This window comes from Octodon degus, unplaced genomic scaffold, assembly GCF_000260255.1.
Source record: "Octodon degus isolate 3935 unplaced genomic scaffold, OctDeg1.0 scaffold00025, whole genome shotgun sequence".
In the NCBI taxonomy this organism is placed as follows: domain Eukaryota; kingdom Metazoa; phylum Chordata; class Mammalia; order Rodentia; family Octodontidae; genus Octodon; species Octodon degus.
The window spans coordinates 4,841,950-4,869,230 of record NW_004524601.1 but is presented as its reverse complement, the minus strand read 5'-3'; the positions used below and the strand labels follow the sequence as shown (position 1 = coordinate 4,869,230).

Genomic DNA, 27,281 nt, shown 5'->3' with positions numbered 1-27,281 from the left:
CCTGGAGTCAATCTCCGGAACTTGACATGCTTGTGGCCCTGGAGTCAATCTCCAGAACTTGATAGAAAAGATCTCTTTATTACAACCTGATGTGTTCAGGATGTTCACAGAGCACGGTGAGACATTGAGCGCTTTCATACTTTGACCCCTTAGTCCCAGTTACCATCTCCTGGCTTAATTTCAAAAAAGTACTCATCACAGTCTAGCTTTGCTCATTTTTAACTTTAAATGTTACTGCAGACTTGCTTGCTTTGCTGTCTGTCACCTCCATCCAGTAACCTTGAAACTCATCTTTGTAGATGTGTGAGGCTGCACTTGCATTTCCGTCCCGTGTGGTGTCCCCTTCTCGGTGTCGTGCCCCGTCTCTTCTTGGAGAACGGTTAGGTTTTCTTTCTGGTTTGGGGCATGATAAATGACGACCTTGGGGAAAAAAAAATGACAACCTTGGGCACATTCCTGTTGGTGTCTTCTGGGGTCCACAGAGGTGCGTTTCTTTGAACATACCCATGCTCAGGAAGGGAGTGACTGAGCAGATGTACTTCTGTTCAGCTTTTGTCCTATCAAGAGAAAGAGTTCACCTGAAAGGGTCCACGCTCCACTGCCACTCTCAGTGTGCGCAAGTTCCACACAACTCCACATCCTGGCCTGAGCTTGTCAGTGGCGGTCTTTCTCTTCTAGTCTTTTGGTGTTTGTTGAAGTATCTAATTGGGGGTTTAATTTAAAAAAAAAAAAAAAAGGAGTATCTACATTTCCCTAATTGAGATTGAACATCTTCTCATGTGTTCTCAATGAAGGGCTACTCTGCTGGGGTGCTTCATGATGTGTTAGTGGGTTGTTCCATAAGTTTTATACTAATTTGTAGGAGTTTCTTAAAAATTCTTGAATGTACGCGGTGATAGTCTTTTCCACCCTGTGGCTTGCCTTTTGGTTAGTTCATTAGCTATGCAGTGCTGGGGATTGAACCGATGGCTTTGTGTACTCCAGGCACTAGCACTGATCCACATTTCCAGCCTAGCTTGAAAATTGTATTTTGACACAAGGGCTCGCTAAGTTGCCCAAACTGTATTTGTACTTGTGAATCCCCTGCCCCAACCTCCAAAGTAGCTGCGATTACAGTATGTGGAACTACATCAGCTGTGTCCTGTTTTGAATGTCTTAAAATTAGTTTTCCCAAGTAAGTAGAATCTGTATTGTCTCTTAACAGTAGTCAGTGAGCACATGCAGCACCTGGGCCTTGGAATGCAGTGAGTCTGACCTGTAACTTTAAGGTACATGCGTATTGAAAAATCATAGCATTAAAATGGTGTAAAATAATCTCCTGTATTTAGGACAAGGTCTACAGGGCGTCATGATGTAGGTTGGATTCATAATGATTCTCCTGTTTTCAGCCTCCCAAATGCCAGGATTACAGGCGCGTGCCACCATGCCCAGTTTCAAATCGCCATCTCAGTGCACCCCGCAGGTGGGACCAGCACGGCACGCCAGGGATCGAACCCTGGCCACTGCGCTCTGCCTAAGGAGGCACTTTAGTCCATTGAGCTATCAGACTGGCCCTTATGATGCAAAATAATCTTGCTAATAAGTTTCAGATGTGAAGACTTAATTAGACTGTGATATAATGTTAAATTTCTCTTTCTAGAATGCTTACGAATTATATAATAGGCTGACTATATATTTTTGGATTCTAGAAGTATGCTGTCTTCAGAACTTTCTGTAATGAAAGATACCCTCTATCATCTGTAATCTGAGCTGGTAACCATTAGCTATGTATGTGTGGATGTTGAAAACTAAAGTATGGCTGTGGTAACTGAAAAGCTGACTTTTTAATTTAATTTTGGTTGATTCAGAGATAAATCTCCATATGTTGCTGGTGGCTGCTATACTAGACCACACAATTCTTTATTGTTTTGCTATTTATAGTCTCATATTTAGGTTCACAGTCATACTGTAATTGATTTTTATAGGAGTCAAGTTTATTTTTCTCCCATATGGAAATACATTGACTGAGCAGCAAGGAAAAGAATACCCTCTCCTGCTCCTAGCCTCTGATCTGGCTCCTCCGGTCTATTTCGTTCATGTGCCAAGTCCCACTCTGCTTTCACAAGGAGTAGGACAAGGGCTTCCTCTTTCTCTGGAGCCTCCCGCCATTCTTGCTCCTTGTGCAGGCCTCTGATCTGGGTCGAAGTGGACCTGTGCATCATCCAGCCGGGAGAATGACTCAGCCCGCCTTGTGCCCCTCTTCTGTATGAGGAGGGCCTGGTGTGTCTGTCATGAGGCTCATTCCTTTCTGCTTGCTGTTATAAGTGGTGCTGTTTGTCATTTTCATCTTCTCGTTTTTCTGATATGTAAAAATAGAACTGATTTAGGCTGTTGTTCTCATATCTAGTGATAGTACAAAATTAAACTTAGGGATTCTGTTGGATTTTGTGCATATCAATTTCTGCCACTTGTAAATAATGATAGTTTGATTTTTTTCTGATTTTATCATTTTGACATCTTTCTGGCTTATTTTACTAATCAGTTCCTCCAGAGATCAGCAAACTTTTTTATAGTGAACCCGATAGGAATGCAGCCAGTAATCCCATGGAAGGATGGATGGATGGAGGGAGGCTCCGTGGTGTTTTACTTCGAGTCAGAATGGACTGTGAGTGCTGAGCATCTGCACTATTAGGTTTGAAAGGCTGTACCTGGGATGATTAGTGAAAAGCCCATCTCATCCCATTCTGGTTTTTTTTTTTTTTTTTTTAATTATTTATTTATGTGTGTGTGTGTGTGTGTGTGTGTGTGTGTGTGTCTGGCCAGCTCAGCCCACCAGGGGGCGGGGCTGGCTGGCATGTGGTGCTGGGGGATTGAACCGCAGTCCCTGTGCTTTGCTAAGCTTGTTCTAAGTAGGTGCTTTAGACCACTGAGCCATCTCACCAGCCCCCCATTCCGGTTTTTGAGACAGGGTTTTACTAAGATACCCCTGGCTCTACACTCAGGCTTTCTGCCTAGCCTTTTCAGTGGCTGGGATTGCAGGTGTGCCCCACCACCCAGCTAAAAAGAACCATTTTTATAGGAAATTAGAGAGGGAAAGAATGACTTATAACTATGGAAGAAACAGGGTCAGGCCTTGCCCCAGTGGACTGGTGACCTCTGGAGGGTCTGAGTACTTAGTGCTGCCCCGGTGTGGACTAAAGCTTGTTTCTCAATCTCTGCAGGAGAAGCAGAAATGAAGGTGCACGTGCACACGAAGTTCTGCCTTATCTGCCTGCTGACGTTCATTTCCCATCACTGCAGCCACTGCCACGAAGAGCATGGCCACGGAGAGCACGGCCACGGAGAGCACGGCCACGGAGAGCTCCCCGAGGAGCTGCACAGACACCATCGCGGGGTGACGGAGCTGGAGCCTAGCAGGTTCTCCCTGCAGGATGCCGAGAACGAGCAGAGATACTACATCGAAAGACTCTTCGACCGCTACGGTGAAAACGGAAGGTTATCCTTTCTTGGTCTGGAGAAACTTTTAACGAACTTGGGCCTGGGAGAGATCAGAGTGGTGGAGCTCAGTCATGAGGACCTGGGCCACGATCATGTGTCTCACCTGGACATGCTGGCCGTCCAGGAGGGCCGGCACTCCCACTCCCGCAGCCACCAGCACACTCGTGGTGCTGTAAACCCAGACAACCAAACTGTGACCACTGTGACAGCACGCAGAAACCACAAATGTGACCCTGAGAAGGAGACCCGGGAAGCATCTGCCAAGTCTGATGACAAACATGCCCACGACCACAGCCACCGCCCCCGCCACCACCATCGCTCCCACCACCACGTGGACCACAACAGCACACGCCACGCTCGGAATGACTCTGCCACCCGTGGGCAGCGGGGGGAGCCAAGCCGCGCGCCATCCACAGAGGCCAACAAGACGCAGGAGCAGGCAGAACTGAAGCCCCGGAAAGGACGGAAGGACAAAGGGAGGAAGAGTAGCGAGAACTCGGAAGTCATCACGCCAGGCCTTCCCCCTGCCCACGCCCAGGGCGAGCCCTATGAACATAATCGGGTGCATAAGCCAGAGCGTGGGCATAACCCCAGCCACAGCCACACCCACCCAGAGCACAGCGGGCACGACCCCGGGCATGGCCACCAGGACTATGTGCCCGACGATGAAGGCGAGTTTCGGCACGCCCGGAAGCGGGAGGCACCGCATGTTAAAAAGAGTGCGGTGTATTCGGCTTCCAGTCACAAGGACCATGGTGAGGCTGACCATCACCACGAGGTGAGTGTGCTACAGACCCCTCGCAGCCACTCTGCGCTGTGTCGTCCTGTAGTGCTTTGGAGGAAGACAAAGGTTCCCCACGGGATAGTCACGTTTCACCTTGCTCCAGCGCTTACATAGGGGCCACCAGGTAACCCTCCTGGCAGAAGTATTAAGGGACCCAAAGCAGTGCTATTCCTTTTATTCTCAAGTCTGGGTTCCCAAAAACGATGTGTTTATACATAGTTAGAAAATCCAGTCCTGCGTGTGGGTGGCACATGTCTGTGACCCCTGCACTCTGGAGGCTGAGGCAGGAAGATCCCTGACTTTGAGGCCTGCCTGTGCTACATAGTGAGTTCAAGGTCAGCCTGAACTGAATTATGCAGCAAGACCCTGTCTTAAAAAGACAAAAATAAAAATACCCCAGACATTCCTTATTTACCTCTTCATTTTACTACTTTGATATGAATTGTTCCGACTCTCCAGTGTACTTTTCACTGTTACCGTCACTGGGTTTCTCTGTACTTACAAATGAGCACTTTTTGGTATTTGGTCGTGCCTCTCGAGGACGAGCTGGGAGAGTTTTTCTTTCATTATCACTAAGTGTGGAATCAGCTGTTGCATGGTTTCATCGTGGGTTTGTGCCTGAATCCGGCCTGCTTTCCTGGAGACTGTGGGTAGGCCTGCAGTGTGAGAGGCCTGGCCTTCGCTCGGACCGGTGCCAGCCTGGAGTGCGCATGGAGTGCGTGCATGCCACGAGAGCCGCCCACTGGGATCAGAAGGTCCTGGTGCCCCCTCCAGCTCCTGGCACTTCACACTGGCTGCTCCCGCTCAGGTTTTAGTGACTACCTCACGCACGTGGAGCTTTGCTTCATTTGAGGTGTGCCGAAACACTGGCTTACTCTGATTTTTAGCATTGTTGTGAAAGCTCAAGAAAGTGTGTTGAGTGTATATCTGGTTTGCACACCTAAAGGACAGCAACATCAGGCATGGAAAGTGGCCTTAGCTTTTGCTTTCTATCACTGTCACCATCCAAGTAAGCAACTTTGCATTTCTTCTGTGGTAAGTAATCAAGTGCTATCTTTTACGATCACTGATTTTAAAATACCACAGAGAGTGTAGTGTGACTTTTAGGTGTGCGACTGGGCCGTGGTGCTGTCCCGGAGTGCTCTGTGGTGAGGCCGGCTTCTGCTCTCCACCTGTGGGGTCCCGGCTGGCCACTTCCTCAGTGCGGCCCTCGCTGACAGCGTCCACAGCGCCCTCAGGAGCCGCTCTTGGCTTCTGTGCCTCGAGTGGGGCCTGAGGAGGATCGTTGTGTGTCTTTGTAGGCTGTGACGTTGCTCGCAGCTACTTAGTGTGTGATATTGCTTTGCCTTAGTTTGGGCCACGGACAAAGTTGGCAGCAAGGACCCAGGTGGGTGAAGGCGTGCGCAGGCAGGGAGGAAGCCCTGCTCCCGGCAGGCAGCTCCATATTTGCTCCTGGTTTTTAAAGTACTGGGATGAAGCTGCCTTTTTTCATCTTCTAGTCTGGCCTCCCTCAGTCACTTGGGCTGTGTTCATCTTTCTTCTCAATGGATTTTGTGGTTGCTGCTGCGCTGGGTGCTGAGGCCAGGGTCTTACGCATGCTCGGTGGGTGCTCCGGCTGCGAGCGCCTTGTCTGTGTCTGTCCCTGGTTTGGAGTCACTGAGGGTTACAGCTTGGCTGGGAAATTATTTTTCTCCTCATAGCATCTTGGGGCTACAGGTGCGAGTCATGATCTTTGTGGAACAATGACTCCAATCCAGAACACGTCTAAGAATTTAGACCAAAGTAGCTGAATGTATCCATACCAGAATTGCCTGTAAAGGCCTTTTGGGGGTCAGTACCTGCATGTGAGCACTTTTCCAGCAACATTTGGAATCGTGTTACTATATTTTACATTTACCACGTTTCACATATATTGCTTGCGTAACCCTAAAGACCTCTTTCCACCACTCGTGGTGGGTTTCCTTGCAGTGTCTGAACGGCACTCAGCTGCTGAAGCACTTTGGTCATGGAGCCAACACCCCCATCTCGCCCGCGCTGTTCACTTACCTGTGCCCTGCGCTGCTATACCAGATTGACAGCAGACTCTGCATCGAGCATTTCGACAGGCTTCTAGTGGAAGATTTGAGTAAGGAGAAGCATCTCATTCCTGAAGACAAGGCGAACATAGGGGCGTCAGGTAAGGAAACAAGCGAAGTTTTGTTGTTCTTAAAGCATGTAGTACCTGCACTTATCTTTTAAACTGTAGTTCAGTTAGAGTGTAGTTTGGTTAAGACGTTAACATGTCTTAAAGTGGTTTAGGTATCCACTTAGCGAACACTGGGGAAGACAGGAAGAGCGCACTGCGTTTGTCTCCTGTGGCAGCATGGAGGGCTGCTTTGCCCTGGATGGATGGATGGATGCATGGATGCATGGATGGATGGATGCATGGATGGATGGATGGATGCATGCATGGATGGATGGATGGATGCATGGATGGATGCATGGATGGATGGATGCATGGATGAATGGATGGATGCATGGATGGATGCATGGATGGATGCATGCATGGATGGATGGATGCATGGATGGATGGATGCATGGATGGATGGATGCATGGATGGATGCATGGATGGATGGATGCATGCATGGATGGATGGATGCATGCATGGATGGATGCATGCATGGATGGATGGATGCATGGATGGATGGATGCATGGATGGATGGATAGATGGCTAGGTGAAGAGTGAGAGAGCTTTCAGAAAGGGAGCTGTCCTGATGGGCAGATGGAAGGAATAGGGCCCCTAATCCAAGTTATTTGATATGATGGCGATTTCATCTTTATCAGTTTAGGGGCCTCTGTAGAAAAGCAAAGATGTTTAAATGTTTACTGAAATGAAAGGGGAAATCCATGTGGCTGAACTCCAGGAGTGTCTCCAAAATGTGAGTTGGCTGGTGTTGCGCTTTGTCCCCATTCCCCCTGGAGAGCGCCAACGAGAGACCCATCTGGTTGTCAACTTCTCTCGGCTTTTCCCACCCCCGGCCAGGCTGCTCAGGGGCTCTGTAGTGCTGCACATGGGTTTCTTAAAATGTTTCACAATTTCCTCTGCATAAAGTTATGTGCCTCTTACCAAGTCTCAGGCGCCATTCCAGGTCACTTTGATAAACTCTGAAGTCCTTTTTTTGTTGTTGTCTGTCTTTTTTGAGATCTCGCTGTGCAGCTCAGGCTGGCCTTGGACGTACTTTGTAGCCCGTGCTGGTCTCAAACTTGCAACAATCCTCCTGCCTTGGCCTTCCAACTGCTGGGGTTACAGGGTTGTCCCACCAGGCCCAACTAGAATCTGAAATCTTGGCTATTTTCTTATTTTTCTCTTAATTCCTCATATAATCAGTTCTGAAGTCCAGGGGAGGCTGTCTGTGAAAACTCCTTTAACTCCCTTCGCTCCTTCATAACTTCACGCACTTAGTTTTGGATTTTCAGACAACGTCAGTGCCCTTCCTGCTTGTGTTGCCCTTGCCCTTGTAAGACAGCCTGGCACCGAACAGGACTCGAGAACGTGCGTGCAGTTCTCCAGTACAGACTTGTAACAGCTAATGGTCAGTAATCCGCTATTTCTAATTCGCTCCACAGTACACGTCATGGGTGCTGTGTTAGCCACACTCTCTCACACCAGTCTCCTGCAGTGGGTGGTGGTGCCCTTTCCCATGAGTTGGCAGTGCCAGGCTTCCAGCCTGTGGAGTTCACCATTTCATCTCTGTGTGCTGAGTGTTTTATGTGTGTTTTTTCTTTTTTCCATAATTTTATTGAGAAACAAATAGCAATGCGACAGTTTCAAACCAAATTGTTAGGACAGTTTCAATAATTAACACATTGTATACATTCTTCCTAGTGGTTAATTGCTGTACAAGATGCGGACTTGATATCCTATCACAAACGCCATATGTGTGTTTTTTCCACTAAAGTTGAGGGATAACCCTAATGTTTTGTGACTTATTTATTTATTTATTTTGGTACAGGGTCTCGCTATGCAGCTTGGACTTGTAGTGATCCTCCTGTCTCAGCCTCCCTAGCACTGGGATTATAGGTGTGTGTCACCACAGCAGCCAGCTCAGTGTGGGGCTGGCATGGCATGCAGTACTAGGGACTGAACCCAGGTCCTTTTGCTTGCTAGGCAGACACTTAGACTGCCAAGCTATGTCCCTGGTCGTCTTTATTTTTTAATAGATAAGGAAACTGAGGCACGGAGAAGTCAGGTAACTCTCGCGCAGTTCCCAGGCCGTGTGACCCTGAGGCTTGCGGCCTGCAAGCTGTAAGCCAGCGTTTTCTCAGTGTGGTTCAACCTAGCATGGTTTTGTGAGCTTTGCTAGCATCTAGATTATTAATGCCTCCCGCGGTGGTACCTGCACATTCCTTGCCGTTCTGAGAGCTTGCTGGCTGTCATGACAGCTTCCTCGACTGCCTCACTGCGTGGTGCTGTACTGTCACAAGGTGACAATACAGGCCTGTGTGGGAGACCTGCTTCTGACTGCTGTCCTCCCTGCATCCTGTTTTCTGTCCTCAGCCATGCCCTGAGCCATCCCTGACAGAAAACGAAGCTGTTTTGTGTCACTTCCTCAGGATGCAGCGCAGGCGTCAGCCCCTGTGGCCTGAAGCTTGTCCTGTGCTGGTCCTCTGCTGCTGTCCTGCGCCTTCGCTTTCTTCGTGCTGGGGCAGATCTCAGGGAGTCTTAGGAATGGGCCCGCTGTGTTTAGGGTGCACTGGGGTTGCCTTGAGGCAGGGCCTGGAGCTTCCATCTCTTGCACCCCAGCGCCATCGTGAGGACGGCTTGGATAGAAAGCAGGCACTCAGGCCTGATCGAGGGAGTACAGCGCCGAGTGGCAGCTCCTCCACTCTTCAGCTGCAGTCCAGGGGCGGGGCCTGCTGAGGGCAGCCAGTGGGCTCCCCTCACTGCTGCTGCTGACCCTGGGAGTAAAGCGCCTTCTAGGCAATTGGAGCTCTCGCCAACTGCTTCACCAGGTGTGACACTGTGCACTTACAACAACAAACAAGTTCTGCTTGTATTGCTAAGAGGTAGTGGCCCTAGGGACACAGAAGGTTAAAAAATTTCATGCCATAGGAGTAAATGTTTAGGAACACTGGATTCCAGAGTGTCAGAATTTTATCAGGATAGATCATTCTTAAGGATTGAAAGAATACAATGTGTGTTCAAGGTTAAGTTCCCTAGGCACCTACATTTTACATTTAGGTTAATTTTTAAATAGGAAAACAACCTTAGAATACATTAATTATAATAGGCTATACTTACTGGAACCTTACCACATGCTGAACTAAACACTGCTACAAGATATTTCCTGTGTTCGTTCGTTCGTTTGTTCTTTCATTCTTTCATTCATGCCTGAGAAGGGGTCCTGCTGTGCTGTCCAGGCTAGTGTCAAGCTCCTGGGCTCAGGTCCTTCTCCTGCCTTGGCCTCCCAAGAGCTGGGATTCCATGTGTGCACCGTGGCACGCAGCTCACTTGATTTATTAAGCCCACCCCTGGAATGGGTGCTTCTGTTTCCATTCTAGGTGAGTGAGGAAAGGGAGTCCTAGGGGACAAGAACAGGAAGCTCCTGATGCAGGACGGGGCGCCTGCTTCTGCCTTGTGCTTCTTGTTGAAGATGAGGGACTGTGAGGTGTGGCCGTCCCAGCTCCTGGACACCTCACTGTGACTGGAGGCGGGAGGGCAGGAGGAAATTTCATGAAAGTCAACACATTTCTGTGCAGGGCAAAGTGGGGACGAGATTGTCTCATTTTGAATTAAGATGAACAACTCTTTATTCGCAAAGTTCCTAATAACTTGTAGTTTATTTTTATCTCAGCTGTGGATCCCACCTCTTCATTAGACTGCTTCTGTTGTAGTGTCACCATAACTCGCATAGTGCAACAGCGCTGCTGATGGACGTGTAACGTAGTGACATTGAACGGTCCAGCTTATTTGCACAGAAAAGCCTTAGAGGAAAGTGTGCTTGATTTGGAAACAAGTGCATTACTAATAGTGAATATTGATTAGTGGTTTGCAGGTGGTGATTAGCATTGTCAGAAATGCAGCTTGAATTAATTATGTCCTGATGGATGCTAATAATTGTTGGCAAAAATGCCCTGCTAGTAATTATTTTTAATGACTGCTGCACCATTAAGAAAGGTTAACTTGTTCTGTATAAATCTCCCATAGTGCTGCAGCCGCTACCTCATTAACTTCGCTCAAAGACTGCTGTAAACCAAATATGCTGTGTACGGTGCTTGATGGAAACCGATTGTCTTCCTGGGATTGGCTCGTGCAGTCACAGGGCTGACCCTTGCTTCATTACCGGGGTCTGTGACTAGGCCGCTAAGCAGTTTCTGTCAATTAAAATGCTGAAGCCATGTGGAACAGTGCTGTCTTGCGCATGGTTTACACGGAGTTAATTAGGAAGTTTCCACAGATGAATGCTGCTTCTTAAAAGAATGCATTTTTTCTCTTGATGAGAAAGGGAGTTGAGGGGTAGCTGAACTTTAAGGCCTTGCACGTGTTGAGCGACCTGATTTGCAGAGTAAGTGAAGCTTGTCAGGCGTGTAGTGCTCTTCATTGCAGACGGTGTCTTGGGTGCAAGTACCGGAAACGTTGGCTGGCTGCACGTCATCAGTCTGCCCGTTGTTGGTGTGGTGTATTCACACACATTTAAGAACACCTTAATTGTTTTTGTTTTGTTGCAGCCTTGTGGTTGTAAATAAATAATGATTTTACATCAATTGTGATATTTAAAACCATAATTTGGTTAGAAATCAGGTTTTTTATTCCCTGCAGTGCTTTCTTTTTCTGTGCCTTGGAAACTAGGAAACTCAGATAGAATTTCTGTGAGTTTAAATTTACATGTCTTATGTTCTAGGGTAAACAACAGCATAAGTAATTTTAAGCATAATAAATTCAAAATGGCTTCACACTTGTATTTAAAAGGGTTGTTTTCCTTTATGAAGATGACAAATTGTTAGAAGAATTGGCCATTACGTTTGTAGTGCTAGAGAGTTGGTATTTTTTAAAACTTTGAAAGTGAATAATTAAGAATAAGAAAACATGTTCATGATCCGTGTGCAGAGGGGCCGTGGAGCTGCGCTGCTAAAGAGACAGCTGTCACCGAGTCATTGTGCTCTGGAGAGTCACGTGACTTTTCTGCTGTATTTTCTTACGGCTTAGGGCGGGCGGGAGTAAATGATGATTCATGTTAAATGGAAAGAAGTGTATTTTGATCTTTTTTTTTTTTTTTTATCATTTTATGTAGTAACAGTTTGTTTTGTTGTACTCTTGTCCTAAGCAGGTCTGGTTTTGAAAGCTTATTACTTAGATTAATTTAGTCTTCTTAACTTTCATGTATAATTTCATTTAGTCTTTCTTATAGATCTTCCTTTCTGTGAAACTACCTTAATGAGGTAAATATGAGTGATTAAATAAAAGGTGTGGCCAAGAGTTCTCTGAAAATGTGTGATTTCACGGAGAAAACAGTGGTTTAAAGTGCAGAGGACTTTGGGTTAGGTTTTGCGTTTTGTTCTGAGTTCTTTTCTTCGGCACTAGGGATGCAGCGCAGGCCTCACGAGGCCTGCTGGGTGAGGGCTGCGCTGCTGAGCTCTTTCCCCGTCCCTGGGCTGGCTTACTTTGCTGTTCATGCTTTTAGTATCGTGGTAGAATACATGTATCACACAACTAGGTATGCACACTGGCTTCCGTTTTTCCTTTGTCAGAAACCTCTTTCCTGTCCTTTCTGTCTTTCAGTTTGTGTCTTGCCTGAACAGTCAGTCTCATGCGTGAAGCACTTGGCTGAGACATACTGTCATTTGTTTTTCAGTTCGTTCTGCCAGTCTCTGTCATTTGATTGGAGAATTTAATTCATTTACATTTAAAGAAATCGAGGAAAGGCTTCTGTCACTTTGTTGTTTTCAGCATACCTGAGAGCTTTCTTAGCCTTTTTTATGTGTTTGTACAGGGTCTCACTATGCAGCTCAGACTCATAGTGATCTCCCTGTTTTCACCCTCCCCAGTGCTGGGATTGCGGGCACGCGTCACCAGGCCTGGACTCGGTGGCCAGCTGAGTGCGTCCGGTGGTGGGGCCGGTGCAGCATGCGGGATCAAGCCCTGGTCCCTGCGCTTGCCTACGCAGGTGCTTAGTCCGCTGAGCTATTTCACCAGCCCTTATCTCTTCATTTTTTGCATTACTATCTTTTACTGTGTTTAGTTGATCTTTCTTGTAGAGAAATGTTTATAAATTCTTTTTTTCCTTTTGTGTATCTTCTGTGCTTTTCTCTGGGTTATTGTGATCATTTTAACCTACAGATGTAGCAGATTTTTACTTACCTCAGTCTGACTCCACTAACACAAGTGTTCTCTTTCATTCATAGCTCCATCTTCAGCCCTTTCAAAGGGCTGAAGCCCTTTTATTCCTATGTTTTAAAAATAGTTTTTATTTTTTTTCTTCACATTCTGTAGGGATTTGAAGTTTAACATATCAATACTTGATGGAAAATACCTGTTCCATGCTATGTCTAAGATGTTTGATATTCAGACAGATAGTGAGGATAAGCTCAACTGCCTATGTTAAAGGGTAATAATGTCATTAAGCTTCTCTTCTGGAGGGTTAACAACCTAAATTTACAGACCAAAAATTAGAGAAAAAGAAGGACTACAAGGACAGCCAACATTTTGGCCCTAGCCTTTCAAGGTCAGTGAAGACTCAGGACATAAGAGAGCCTGTACTGTAGCATTCTGTGACTCAGTGATGTCCCAAATTTTTTGATCAAGGAGATTATGGGGCCACAGAGGAGAGTGATCAACAGTGTAAAGTGTGCCTAAGGAGAGTCACATGGAGAGAAAACATTCTCTCAGGGTTTCACAGGGAGCAAATTGGTCAAGCAAAGGCCGTGACTCATCCACATGGCTGACACTGACAAAAGATCTACAAATTGTGGTACAGGGTTTCAGGATAAATCCTGAGGGGATTTGACTGACCTTGTCAGATATGAAAGTTACATTTCTTGTTATATAGGTCTTGCTTTATCTTGGTCTTAACCATCCAGCAGAAAGTATAATAATGAGGTATGAAAAGTAAAGGCATATTAGTATGCTGAGCTGTAAAGGGCTCAAGTCAACAACTGACATTGCCAGTCCTATGCATAGCCCACTGCTATTATGGACTACTGGACTATAGTAGATTATTTTGCTGAATTCACACACCTACAATATTTAAATGGCAATGCAACACCCATCTCTGACAAAACTAAACAAAAAAAGGGGATACAAATGAAGGACCATTTTATATCTGTACATACAGAATAGGATAGATATACAGCTAGTTTGTCTTAATTTAGTGAGAAGAAAGATTTGTACTAATATTGTTTGGACAGGATATCATGTCTGCATCTTGTACTATGAATATCTACTATGAAGACAACAATATGTGATATATTCTTGAAACTGTCCTACTAATCCGTTTTGAAACTGTCTCATTGCTATTTGTTTCTCAATAAAATTAATAAAATAAATAAAATTAAAAAATGTTGATGTCAGAAAGTTGTATGCTTATATATTTGGTACCTTAAACAAAAGCTAGTAATTTTTGAAATTGCATTAGTCTCTTAAATGATGCAGAAAGCAAGCTAAGTGGTGCAACAAAGCAAACCTAAAGTAGGGGTAGCTTTCAGGTTAGTTTGTTGTCTCGTTTTATGCACATGTATGTACATAGGTGTACTTGTATATGATGGCATCGTGCTGAGCTGGCCCCGCTCACTTTGGACTCCGGACTCAGCCAGCCTGCTGAGTGGTGGGCAATAGTTGCTCACCACCGTGCCGGCCAAGATGCATTGGTATTTTAATATGTAAGTCTTTTAAATCATACGGAAGTAAGAATAGCTACAAATCATTACACTAGTATTGGCGTGCACAGTTGCCCCTGCCTGTACCTCACTCGACCCTGCTCTGTGCGGTCTTGAGCCCTGTGTCTGAGGGACTCCTGGGCACTCGTCCCATGGCATCCAGCGGGAGCAGGTGGCCCCTGCGTCTGGGCACCTGGGAATGCCTTAATTTCCCCAGCACTTGGGAAGGACAGCTTTGCCATATATAGAATCTTTGTTAGGCAGGGTTGGGTTTTTGGGGGGATGAGGGACGATCCTAACAGGATTTTGATTATATCAGCCCACTGCCTTCTGACAGCGAGTTTTTTTGCAAGGAACTTTCTGATCATTTATTGAAGATCCCTAATATGTGATGAATTGTTTGTTGTAACTTTGTTGTAAGAGACCCTCTTTGGCTTTCAAGAGTTTGTTTATGTTCTGTTTAGGTAGAGATCTCTGCATTCATCTTACCTAAGGTCCATTTAGCTTGGGTGATGTTTATATTTTTATCATTCATTAAGTGTGGCAGCTCTTGATCCATTATTTCTTGTCCCTTTCACCGTCTCTTCTTATGGGACTTGGAAAGTGTATATGTTGGTCTCTTTGATAGCTAGGCAATGCGTTTTCCTTCAGCTCTTTAATGAAGAGTTTTATGAATATGCAAATATATACATACTGTATAAACCTAAATGCATATAAAGCATTACAGTGTAATTGTGTGTCTCTGCGTTGTAGATATTAAACCCAGTGCCTTGCGTGTGCTGACTAAGCAGGCGCTCTGTGAGCAGCCGCAGGAGCGGCACGGTATGTTGTTCCAGCATGGTCTTAGAGTTTAAAATGTAATGAGCTCGAAATCTTAAATATGCTTCTATATCAATATTTGATTAGCTTATTAAATTACGTTGTGTATGTTGTTAATCCTCTCAAGTGTGAAGCACATCGAATTAATGGAATCTACCATAAAGTATATTAAGATTTAGAAATTTAATTTCTGTTGCAGATGCCTTAATAGGAAAGTCCAGAAATAAATGAGAATATATTTACCAGGGCAGTATGTAATGTGATCCTAATAAAACAAGCAGAATGACAAGATTTTATTCAACTATATTTTTTTCAGATACAATTATTATTATTATTATTATTATATTTTGGTGGAACCGGGGATTGAACTCAGGCCCTTGAGCTTGCCAGGGAAGCACTTACTCTACTGAGCCATTTCCCCGGCCCCTCAGATACAATTTTTAACTTTTAACAATTTTTAACAATTTTTAACAATTTTAACTGGTATATTAAGCTAGTTTTTTCAGTTTTCTGGAACATTGATTTATAGGAATAAAATCAGTAATTTTATTGTATAATTTTGGTGAGTAGTTCAAGTGTATATTTGGTTAAGATAATTCTTTATTTTTTTTTTTTTTGCGGAACCGGGGATTGAACTCAGGCCCTTGCACTTGCCAGGGAAGCGCTTATTCCACTGAGCCATCTCTCTGGCCCCAGGTTAAGATAATTCTGATGAATAAATATTTATAGTAGAGTTATCAAACTTGTTTACATATATGGTATATTAGGGTTTTGTCTGTAGTTTGGCATTGTCCATCCACTTATGTTTGCATTGTGAGTGTAGCTATTTTTTCTCTCAGTATCTTGGAGTATGGGTTATTGGCTTTCCCAAGTAATTTAGTACATTTTCTTTAAATTTCTTATTGAAGTTGGTTTTAGATTGTTGCTTTGAGATAAATTGCTTTTAGATCAGGCTATTGCTAAACTAAGCAAAACACTTAATTAGAAAGGGACAGTCGCATACCACTGTGAGCATATTGGGACCTCAGCGTGTTCCTATTAGGGACCCTTTGTACCCCTGCCCACTGATGTCATCAGAGCCAGAAAGCTGTGGTAGTTTCCACCTGCCATGGCTGGTTAGTTGAACAGTAAATTCCTGGGCCTCGGGTCTAAAATGTGGCCACTTACTTGATTGTGATTTATTCTGTATTGTTTTCCTGGATTTTTTTTTTTTTTTTACACATAAGAGTGTCCACATTAGTAGAGAGAATGTCCCTGCTATCATTTGCTGCACAAACTGGCATCACCTTTGTAAGGTATTTCTCTGATGGGGAATTGAGCTCCTGCCCTTCCTTGCCGCAAGTGCTTTTGCAGCTGTTGAAGTCCCAGAGTGCAGGTCTGCTATGGAGTGGCTGGTCTTCATCTTTTCGCTTCAGTTGTGTGTTCACGTCTTGTTTTGTCTCCTTAGACTCCTGTGTTTCTCTGACAAGCGTTATTTGTTCAGAGGTAGGCTAAACTGCAGAAGCTCTAGTGGTAAATAACCACCTGTGTGTCAGTTGTGTAGCTGATGTAGCTTCTGAGTGCTGACCACTGTGTATTATTGTTGTTGGATGTACAATGCCTGATGGATAAACATGGTTTTCCAAACCGATAATGCTCAGCGTTTGGTGGGTGAGCCGGCATCATCTCCTTCCTAGTCTACTTGTCTTTGGTTTTAAACATTTTAAGTTATCCTGATGAAGGAACAAATTTTCTTTTGTTCACTTGTCATAAGTTTTAATATAAAATCTTTGAGCAGATTTATAGTCTTGTTAGATTTGATTAGAAAAAGTGTTTTAGATGTTTTAAAAGAATATTCAGTGAAATTTATATAGATCATAAAACAGCTTTTTAAAAGCTAATTATATTTTTATTGCAGTTTAGGCTACTAGAAGACATTATAGAGAAAATACTCTGCCTTCAGCATACTGGCATTTGTTTCTGGAGTCTCGAGTGCTTAAGAATGGCCTGGATAAAGACATCTGCAGGTTTCCCGTTCCCTGTGACACCTGCCTGTCTCGGCTCATATTGTAGAACACTTTCTCTATATTCTCAGTGAGATTTGTATTGGGGTTTTAAAAAGTGGTGAATTGTACAAAGTGCAGTTGGAGAAAAGGGAGCTTAGAAATAGGTATGGTGGAGAAAAGGAGCCAAGGAAGAGGGCTGAATTGTCCTGGAACGACGAGGTCATCCAGCAGAAGACTGCTTTGTGACTTTCTTGTGTGAGTCTACTTTTTAGTTTCTTAACCTTTGTATTAGAAAGTTTTTTTAAAAAATTTATAATAGTGTTCGATCGGTAGCGGGAGCGGAGAGCGGACCGCAGAGAGCCCTGAGCAGCCCCACCGTCGCCGGCCTAGTTACCGTCACACGCCGGTAGGAGCCGCAGCTGCCGCGGCCGGCCCGGTCACCATCACCACTACACGAGCAGCCAGGCCGGGACCCAGCAGCCGCCACCCATCGTCCCCGCCGCCTCTGCCCTCAGTGCTGCTGACAGCGAGCCCCGCACCGCGGGCAGCAGCACAGGGGGCCGGGCCGGGTGGCCTCACATTGGCCGGGACGAGAAGGTTATCGCAAGGAAGGTTTTGGGAACAGTAAAATGGTTCAGTGTGGGAAACGGATATGGCTTCATCAACAGGAATGACACCAAGGAAGATGTACTTGTACACCAGACCGCCATAAAGAATAACCCCGGGAAGGACCTGCGCAGTGTAGGAGATGGAGAGACCGCGGAGCTTGATGGTGTTGAAGGAGAAAAGGGTGCGAGGCAGCGAATGTCACAGGCCCCGGTGGAGCTCCAGCTCCAGGCAGCAAATGCGCAGCAGACCAGAACCATCATAGACGCTGTCCACGTCGCTGGGGTCCTCCACACAACTACCAGCAGAATTACCAGCATAGCGAGAGTGGGGAGAAGAATGAGGGATCGGAGAGCGCTCCCGAGGGCCAGGCCCACCGCAGGCGAAGGTCCCCACCTCACTAGTGCGGAGACCCCGTGGGCATCGGCCACAGTACCCCAACCCTCCTGTGCGAGGAGAAGGGATGGAGGGTGCTGACAGGCAGGGTGCAGGAGAGCAAGGTAGGCAAGGGAGACAGAATGTGTATCGAGGCTATAGACCACGATTCCGCAGGGACCCTCCTCTCCAAAGACAGCCTAGAGAGGACGGCAATGAAGGAGATAAGGAAAATGGAGATGAGCCCCAAGATCAGCAGCCGCCTCAATGTGGTACCGTTGCAACTTCAATTACTGACGCAGACGCCCAGAAAACCCTAAACCACAAGAAGGCAAAGAGACAAAAGCAGCCGATCCACCAGCTGAGAATTCGTCCGCTCTGGAGGCTGAGCAGGGCAGACCTGAGTAAACGCTGGCTTAACATCTCTAGCATCATCCGGTTTAGTCATCCAGCAAGAAAGAAACAAATAGGAAATTCCAGCAATAAGAAATGAACAAAAGATTGGAACTGAAGCCCTTAAGTGCTTGCTTTTTGCCCGTTGACCAGATAACTAGAACTATCTGCATTATCTATGCAGCATGCGGTTTTTATTATTTTTACCTAAAGACGTCTCTTTTTGGTAATGACAAACGTGTTTTTTAAAAAAGCCTGGTTTTTCTCAATACACCTTTAAAGGTTTTTAAATTGTTTCATATGTGGTCAAGTTGAGATTTTTAAGAACTTCATTTTTAAGTTGTAATAAAAGTTTACAACTTGATTTTTTCAAAAAAGTCAACAAACTGCAAGCACTTGTTAATAAAGGTCTTAAATAATAAAAAAAAAATTATGGTATGTTAGACATTTGGCTTCATTTAATGCTCACAGGACAGTTTTGTGTTCTTCAAATGGTTTTGTGGCTTATAGCTCTAACTGTAGACAACAAGATATTTTATTTAGCTATTAGATTTAATTACACTAAATGTTAAGAGTTGGATGAGGGAAAGGAGAAAAGAAAGAAGGAAGGGAAAATACATGTATCTACAGAATGGCTTGCATGATTGTCCTGCTCATTCTACTGGCCTCTTGGAAGGAGCAGTTAATGCTTTTTCTTTTCTTTTTACTTTTTTGACCAGTTTTGCATGCTTATATCTGGTAATTGAAAACAACAATATGCAATTTAACAACTGCTGTTGAATTCCTAGAAAAAGTGACACCCTGGTTTTCATTTGAATTATTTTCTAATGGGGTCCATTGAAGATACTGTTTATAATTTAATCTGAGTGTTATAACTCTTTTTTGAAGTGTTCCAGTTGGATATTTCATGTTTTTATTTTTAAGTACACTGATGCCATAACAGTTCTCATTTTTAAATTTTTAAAACCTTTTTCAGCCTGGGTAAGACGGTTATTCTGAGACTCACTCCCTTGCGTTTACTCCTCTTCAGAACGCGTCCCTGACCCCGCCGTGCTCACGCCCTGTCACTGTGTCTCCCTGCAGCATGGGTCTGTGGCATCGTCTCCATCACTGCCATCAGCCTCCTGTCCTTGCTCGGCGTGATTCTGGTTCCCATCATCAAGCAAGGCTGCTTCAAATTCCTGCTCACATTCCTGGTTGCTCTGGCCGTGGGAACCATGAGTGGAGACGCCCTCCTTCACCTGCTGCCCCATGTAAGCGATTTTCTCCTTCTTCAAAGGGCTGAGAGCCAGGGAGCACTTGGTGGTGAGCCAGCGCTGTCTCCTGGCTAATCTGCTTTTTGTGTGTGAAAATTTTAAGTTATCCTGGTGGAGATGAACTTTCCTTCAGTAGCAAGCTACAGCGCTCTAGGGTTGTACTTGTGTTTCTTGTTTGCAAATAGGACAAAGGCTGGTTCTCTTCCGTCTTATAGAGTGATTGGCAGTGTTTTTGGCCAGTTGAAGCAGTAGGTTTTTAAATGCAGCAGTGAATGATCTTTTCATCCACGTCACATATCAAGAAAGCCTTGAGAAAAATGTGTTAAGTTGCTGTAGTGATTTTGCCGATAGCCAGGAGGGCACAGTGGTGACGTGCTGGTGAGCTGGTGGGCTCTGTATTACCTTTACAATTTGGCATTTAAGTGCTCATGTGTGCTCCAGCTTTTAAAGGACCCGTCACTCCCCGTTGTTCCTTGTGACTTGGGTCTTCATTATCGCATCTCTGTTAGAGGCATTTGAGCTTGTGGTCTTTGCTTGACCAAGAAGTGCTGCACACTTTGCAGATGACTGAGCACACTAGATGGAAGATTACTTTCTTTAAATAGCATAGCATCTAGAGGAGCAGTTTGAAAGTTAAAAATTATTCACATATCCCACTCCTTTGGGATCTGAAGCAGCTGCTTTTGTCCAAGTTGAGGGGTGGACGGGGTTTACCCAGAGGCCGAGGGGGCTGGAGAGGCAAGGCCAGGGTGGAGTGTGGGTGAGTTAGAGGGAGGTTCCCAGGGCTGTTGCACAGCAGGGTGGCGATAGGCAGGGTAATTACTGTTTAGTTTGTAGGAAGCTAGAAGAAAGAGTTTCAAGTGTGTCAAAGAAATAATAAATGCAGGAGGGAGGGGTCATGCTTGCCCAGATTTGAATGTTGTGTAATATGCACATAGGGTGAAATATTGATTGTACCTCATGCGTGTGTACAATTTATGTGTCAGTTTAAGGAACAGGAAAGTGTCAAAACAAGATAAAAACTAAAAGTTACTTTTCTAGTAGATTAAAACCTCAACATTTGAAATGGCATTTCAGTTGCATGTTCAGAAGTATTCTTTGTTGTAATAGTCGCAGGGTGGACACGGGCACGGCCATCACCACGCACACGGCCACGGGCACAGCCACTCTCACGCGCACGAGGCCAAGAGCTTTGTGGAGGAGTACGATGCCGTCCTGAAGGGCCTGGTCGCGCTGGGCGGTATTTACGTGCTATTCATCATTGAGCACTGCATTAGGATGTTCAAGCACTACAAGCAACAGAGGGTAAGCATTTGTACTCATTTAATTTTCTGAGATACAGTAATAGAATTTGTAAATAATTGAGGACAGATTGTGATCGGTGTCTGATTATGAATGGTGAGACCGAGAGCTTGTTTGTGTTTTGCAAGGCTCCCCAGAGTCAGTCACGTTAGTAGGTTCTCGTGTGTTCCCTGGTACTGCCATTCCAGCTAGCAGTCGTAGCTCATCGTATAACTGAGTTTCGTGCTGCGTAAGTTTAGCAGACTTCCCCAAGTCTCAAAAGCGAGATAGACATTTAAGACTGTGACTCACTTAGATTCTGTTATGTCACGTGCATGGAGATTAAGATGATAGTAAAAGAGAGTAAAATTCAAAGGAGTACACTTTAATTTTTGAAACTTCCTTATCTTACACAAATAAAGTGGAATTATATCTGCCTCACAATTTCATTTAGGTTGCATTTAGTAGTTTAGTACAGCACCTGCTTAGGCAGATGCAGGGACCTGGGTTTGCTCCGCAGTGTGCTGTGCCAGCCCTACTCCAGAGGACGCTGAGAGGGTGACTGAGACCGGGCTTGGGAGCCACACCTGTAATCCCAACACTTGGGAGGCTGGAAACAGGCAGATCACTACGAGTCCAATCTGTGTAGTGAGACCCTGTAGACCCTGTCCCAGCTACATTAAAAAAAAGTTTAATATTGTGTACAGTATTAACTTTGAAGTAGATGAAGAGAATCTTAGTTCAGTATTTTAAAAATTGTACAGATTTAGGTAGAATTTTCACCTAGTTAGATCCCTTGGTTCATTTCTAATAATCTCTTACTATTTTGTAAGATGATTTTATGAAGTGTGAACAGGGGATAGTACCACTTGTTGTGGCTGCACATTTTCTCCTGATACCTGGTTTTTTGTTGTGCAGGGAAAGCAGAAGTGGTTCATAAAGCAGAGCACAGAAGAGTCAGCTATTGGAAGGAAGCTTTCGGATCACAAGTTAAACAACACGCCCGACGCCGACTGGCTCCAGCTCAAGCCTCTTGCCGGTACTTAGCAGCAGCTCTGCTTGGGAGGAACTTTTAAGTCGAATCGAAAAGTTGCTTCTAACCTGGGTTGTTCGAGATTGTTTGCTTTTGTGACTCCCTTAATACTAGTTTCCAGCATGTTTTTCCTTAAATGTATGCCTTAATTATGATTTTACTGATTTGAGTTCTTTGCAACCTCATTTTTGCTGGAGTGTGGGGCCCCACAGATCATGGGATAAGAGGCAGGGCCTTCTGGAGTAGTAGGCGGGGTCTCCCTTATGGGAAGTGCCCAAGCGCCTGGTCGCTCCCCATGTACTGGCTTCCTAGAGGGGATGCCCCAGCCTGCTCCCTGCAAAGTGCCCATGCATTCTGCTGCCTGGTAGGCCTAATGAGGACCCTTGCGGTTTTCAGGGAAACAAAGGGGTTTTGTTTGTTTTGTTTTTTATATTTAGGACAGGGTGTACAGGGACACACTACGTACATCAGACTCGTAGTGATCTGCCTGTGTTCAGCCTCCCAAGAGCTGGGATTACAGGTGCGTGCCACCACGCTCAGGCGCATTTACCATCACAGCTTGCCCCGGGGGCAGGGCTGCTGTGCTCTGCCTAAGCAGGCGCGTTAGTCTGCTGAGCTATCTGGCCAGCCCAAAGGTATTTTTCATGTAATTTGTTTCACTCTCCATTTGAACTTGTTCTTCAAATGTAGTAGTTTCCTGCACAAACAGGCAGTCTAGGATCTGTCTGTAGAACTTCGTCCCAGAACACAGTTAGGAAGTATCAGAAGGTCATAAAGCAGGAAGTGGAAACTGGGGTGAAAGGCTGCCCTTGGTGTTTTTGACAGCGCTTACTGGACACAGCCTGAGGCCAGACGTGGGCTTCATCCAGTCGATCAGGCAGTGACCCCTGCGTACCGTTGTCTGTAGGCACAGGCCGAGGCTGCAGAGGACTTGGCCATCAGCTGTTGGCAGGGTGTGAGCAGGTTATTTAAATTCTAAGTGACAGAGTAGGTTTTCACTTAAAAGTCCCCTTTCTCTAAAAAAATATTTTACCTTTCTCTTTATCTGATGGATTTCAGAAAACCTTCTTGTACTGGAATGGCTCCTAAATGACTTTAGGGAAATAGGTGTATGTGAGACTTCCGTAAGACACTCACCTAGGGGGGATCACTTGCCCTGGTGTCATCCAGGGTTGCCGTGGCAGCATGCATGCAGTCCCTGCTGAGAAAGCCTGTCCCTGTCTCCAACCCAGGGACAGACGACTCGGTTGTTTCTGAAGATCGCCTCAATGAGACTGAACTGACAGACCTAGAGGGCCAGCCGGAGTCCCCTCCTAAGAGCTACCTGTGCATGGAGGAGGCGAAGACCACTGACTGTGCCCGCAGCGATGGGCTGCATGCCCCCCACGCCACCATGCACAACCACCATGGCGGGAGCAAGGCCGCGCCACGGAAGCATGGCCACCAGTGGCACCATAAGCATGCGCACCACTCACATGGACCCTGCCATTCAGGCTCCGACCTCAAGGACACGGGCATCGCCAGCATTGCCTGGATGGTCATCATGGGGGACGGCATCCACAACTTCAGTGACGGGCTCGCCATCGGTGCGTGGCCAGCTGGCCCAGCAGTCGGCACCTCACGTTCAGTGTTCTCCTCCACTCCGCGGGGCTGATTGCAGGGCTGTGGTTCAGTGTAGAGCTTAGCACGTGCGCTGTTGCTTGGCTCCTTTCGTTTGGGTTTTACACGGAGTATGGTTCTGTGTTTGATAAGTAGATTGGAAGTGAAAATCTATTTGGGGTTTTTTTTTAGAATTTACTTTGGTTTTTGAGACGGAGTCTCAGGCTGACCTCAAACTTGCAGTGACCCTGCCCCGGCCTTGTGAGTGTCGGACAGCAGGCACACACCACTGTGCCCAGCAGTATCTGGGAGGGGCACTGAACACATGTTTAGAATGTACTGCTCACGTAGTGTGGCCTCTCAGGGAAGGCAGCCGTCATCCTGAGAAGGCTGCCTGAGCACTACTGTGAAACACTTTCACAGTACACCTGAAAGAAAGCTCAAAGAAAGCTGCATTCACCATTGAGTTTAATGAATTTTTCACATCTTTCAAAAGAGAAAGACCAATTTTACAATATTAAAAATTCATTGTAACAGATTCAGATACATTAGAATCTTACTAACTACCTCCCACTACCAGTGTGGGATCGTGTGATCAGTGCGTGAAAAGATCCAGGGTCCACAGCAGCAGCCGGGTTTGTGTCGAGTCACGAGCGTAGGGAGCCTGTTTTGAGGCCATAGGAGGTGATGATACAGAAGAAGGAAAGATTCCAGATAAGAATGCCCTGCTGCATGCCCTACTGTCTGTCCAAAGCTAGTGCATGAGTAGGGGAGTCTCACAGTGTGAAGTTAGCGTAATGACAACAGGCAGCAGAAACTCCCTTAATGTCACTTGCTTTCTCCCTTCACTTCTCCCCAGGAGCGGCGTTCAGTGCTGGGCTGACGGGAGGAATCAGCACTTCTATAGCTGTCTTTTGCCATGAGCTGCCACACGAACTAGGTAATTTCACCAGATTGCATCACACCTGAGGCTTTACCACTTGTGAATATGTCCAGATTTCCAGACTATTGAAACGTGAAAGGACTGATGGCAAGTATAAAAGCTATATCTTGTGTGAAGTAAGGAAAAACATGCACTTCTAAAAATTGTAGGACATGAACGCTCCACACTTTTCCTGGAGACACACCGTCATGCTGTTAAGATGACAGCATGCGCTGAAGCCAGGAGCACGCACCCTTGTTTATTGGTGCACTTCGCACACCCGGGACGGTCACATTCCTCAACAGGGCTGGACTCTGCACGTGGGGTGCACATCTGGAGCCTTTCTCTCCCATCCCCCCCTCCAAGCCCTCTTCTCCACCCTATTTACAAGAGCATTGTTTTCATTTTATCCTTCTTGTTTGTTTTCTTTTCCCTTCCTCCCCCGCCATCATTTCACAATATTTATATGTTTTGGTCCTATTCAAACTTCCACTTTGTTATACCAGAGAAACAATGCATTATTTAAACGTGTGTGTCTAATTTATTTCACTTCAGAGTATGGCCCCAAGGTGCATCCAGTTTTGTATAAATGTCTCAAGTTTATTCTTTATGGCTCAGTAGTGCTCCATTGCAAAACAACCCATATCTTCTTTATGCATTCTTTAGTTAATGGGCATTTGAACTGTTCCTAAGATTTACTTATTAAAAACTGCCATTATAATGTGGGTGGGCGTGTATCGTGGTGGCATGATGCTTTTAACTCTTGGGAAGATAACCACGAAGGGGGCTAGCTGGGTCATCTAATGGAACCTCTAGCTGTAGTTTTTTGAGGAATCTCCACACTGATTTCCACAGTGGTTGTACCAGTCTGCGCTCCCATCGGTAGGAGAGAAGCGTCCTTTTTTCCCTACAGCCCTACCAGCATTTGTTATTGGTTGCTTTCTTGATGATATCCATTCTTTCTGGGGTGAAATGGAATCTCAAGAGTTGTTTTAATTTGCATCTCTCGAATGATCAGTGATGTTGAGCATTTCTATTTATTTCTGCTTCATCTGAGAAGAAGTATTCGTTTCAGATGTCCATTTTTGGATTGGGTCTTTATATGTTCTAGATACTGGTCCTTTGAGGAACAGCTGGCAAATATTTTTTCCCAAATTGTGGGTTATCTCTTTGCTCCTTTAGTGGTTTCTTTTGTTGTGCAAAAGCTTTTTCAATAAGATAAGATTCCAGTTAATTCTTTGTAATATTTCCTGTGCAGTTGGGATTTTGTTCATGAAGTCTGCCTATACCAGTGTCTTCAAGAGTTCTACCTACTTTCTCTTCCAATAGGCTTAGTGTTTCTGTTTTAATATTTATATCCTTGATCCATTCCAATTTTAGTTTAGTGAATGGTGAAAGTACAAATATAATTTTAATCTTTTTTTTTTTTTAAATTTTATTTGTTTGTGTGTGTGTGGCCAGCTCAGCCCACCAGGGGGCGGGGCCGGCTGGCATGTGGTGCTGGGGATTGAACCGCGGTCCCTCTGCTTTTCTAAGCTTGTTTTAAGTAGGTGCTTTAGACCACTGAGCCATCTCACCAGCCCCTAGTTTTAATCTTTGGCATGTGGAAAGCCAGTTTTTCCAACACCACTCACCTTCTGATAAAGATGTTTAGATAAGGTGGCTGAGTGTGTTTGGAATTGTGGCTGCATGTCTTAGTCTGGTCCATTGATGGTCAGGTCAGTTATTTTGCCAGTACCATGCTGCTTTGATTACAGTAGCTTTGCATGTAATTTCAAGTCAGGGATTGTGATGCCCCCTGCCTGGCCTTTGCTGCCCGTAATTGTTTTTGCTGTTCTGAGTCTTTTCTGGTTCCAAATGAGTTTCAGAATTGTTTTTCCTAATTCTATGAGATGTACTTTTGGAATTTTGATTGTGATTACATTAAACCTGTATAACATTTTTGGAACTGTGGTCATTTTCACTATATTGATCTTATCCAAGAATAAGAGATATCTTTCTCTTTTCTGAATTCCTCTTCGCTTTCTTTTTCCAGAATACTGTAGCTTTCAACATAAATGCTTTACCTCCTTTGTTAGATTTATTCCTAGGTATATGGTTGTTTCCCCTTTTTCTGTCCTCTGTTTAGTTCCTTGCCTTGCTTGGTAGATGTTATGGTTTGTGTCTAGGTGTCCCCCCAAAGCCTCATGCAGTCTTGGGGGAGCTTCTGGAGTTTGTGATTGATTACTGTGGGTGTGGCTGCTGCGCCTGCCCTGGGGCAGGGAATTTGCATTACAATGTAAGGAGGGAAGAGAAGCCAGCTGCCTGAGCTGCTGCTACCCCTCCCTGTGCTCTTGCTCTTTGCCACCACCATGAAAGGTTGCTTTCTGCTCAGTGCTGCTCTGCATTGGACCCCGCTGAGTATGGACTGAAACCTCCAGTAACTGTGAGCTAAATAAACCTTTCCTTCCTTCATTTTGAGTGTCGGGTATTTGTCCCAGCAACGAGAGAAGAGTAACTAAGACAGTAGATTCATCCTGTTAGGGTTCATGGACTTGTAGTCCTAATTATCTCTACAGTGTCCTTCAGAACAGTTTGGAATGCTGGTTGTGAATTTCTTTAGGTGTTTTTAACATGGAAGTGTTTTATTTCTCCATCAATTTTGTAGCATGGTTTTGCAGGGTACATCATTCTGGGCTGGAGGTTGTTTCTTTTGGGGTTTGAAATATTCCACCCCAAGCTGTTCTTGGCTTGAGGGTTTGTATTGAGAACCCTGCTGTGATTCTGGTAGGATTTTACATGAGATTTTTTTCTTTCTTCTTAATAGTTTTGAGGGCTGGAGAGATGGCTCAGTGGTCTAAAGCACCTACTTAGAACAAGTTCAGCGAAGCACAGGGACCACGGTTCAATCCCCCAGC

The 27,281-nt window shown here is 45.3% G+C and overlaps 1 protein-coding gene across 4 annotated transcripts in view; it reads left to right on the top strand.

Annotated features, from left to right (window-relative positions):
• Slc39a10 (solute carrier family 39 member 10) overlaps nucleotides 1-27,281 on the top strand; it is a 96,571-nt gene that overhangs the window by 52,960 nt on the left and 16,330 nt on the right. For all 4 annotated transcript variants that reach the window (XM_023712375.1, XM_004628613.2, XM_023712374.1 and 1 more), the window contains exons 2-8: nucleotides 3,201-4,255; nucleotides 6,230-6,437; nucleotides 19,377-19,546; nucleotides 20,660-20,854; nucleotides 21,749-21,869; nucleotides 23,096-23,449; nucleotides 24,322-24,402. In XM_023712375.1, coding sequence (XP_023568143.1) covers nucleotides 3,212-4,255; nucleotides 6,230-6,437; nucleotides 19,377-19,546; nucleotides 20,660-20,854; nucleotides 21,749-21,869; nucleotides 23,096-23,449; nucleotides 24,322-24,402 — 2,173 coding nt within the window. In that variant the 5' untranslated portion in view covers nucleotides 3,201-3,211. The remainder of the gene's footprint in view (nucleotides 1-3,200; nucleotides 4,256-6,229; nucleotides 6,438-19,376; nucleotides 19,547-20,659; nucleotides 20,855-21,748; nucleotides 21,870-23,095; nucleotides 23,450-24,321; nucleotides 24,403-27,281) is intronic.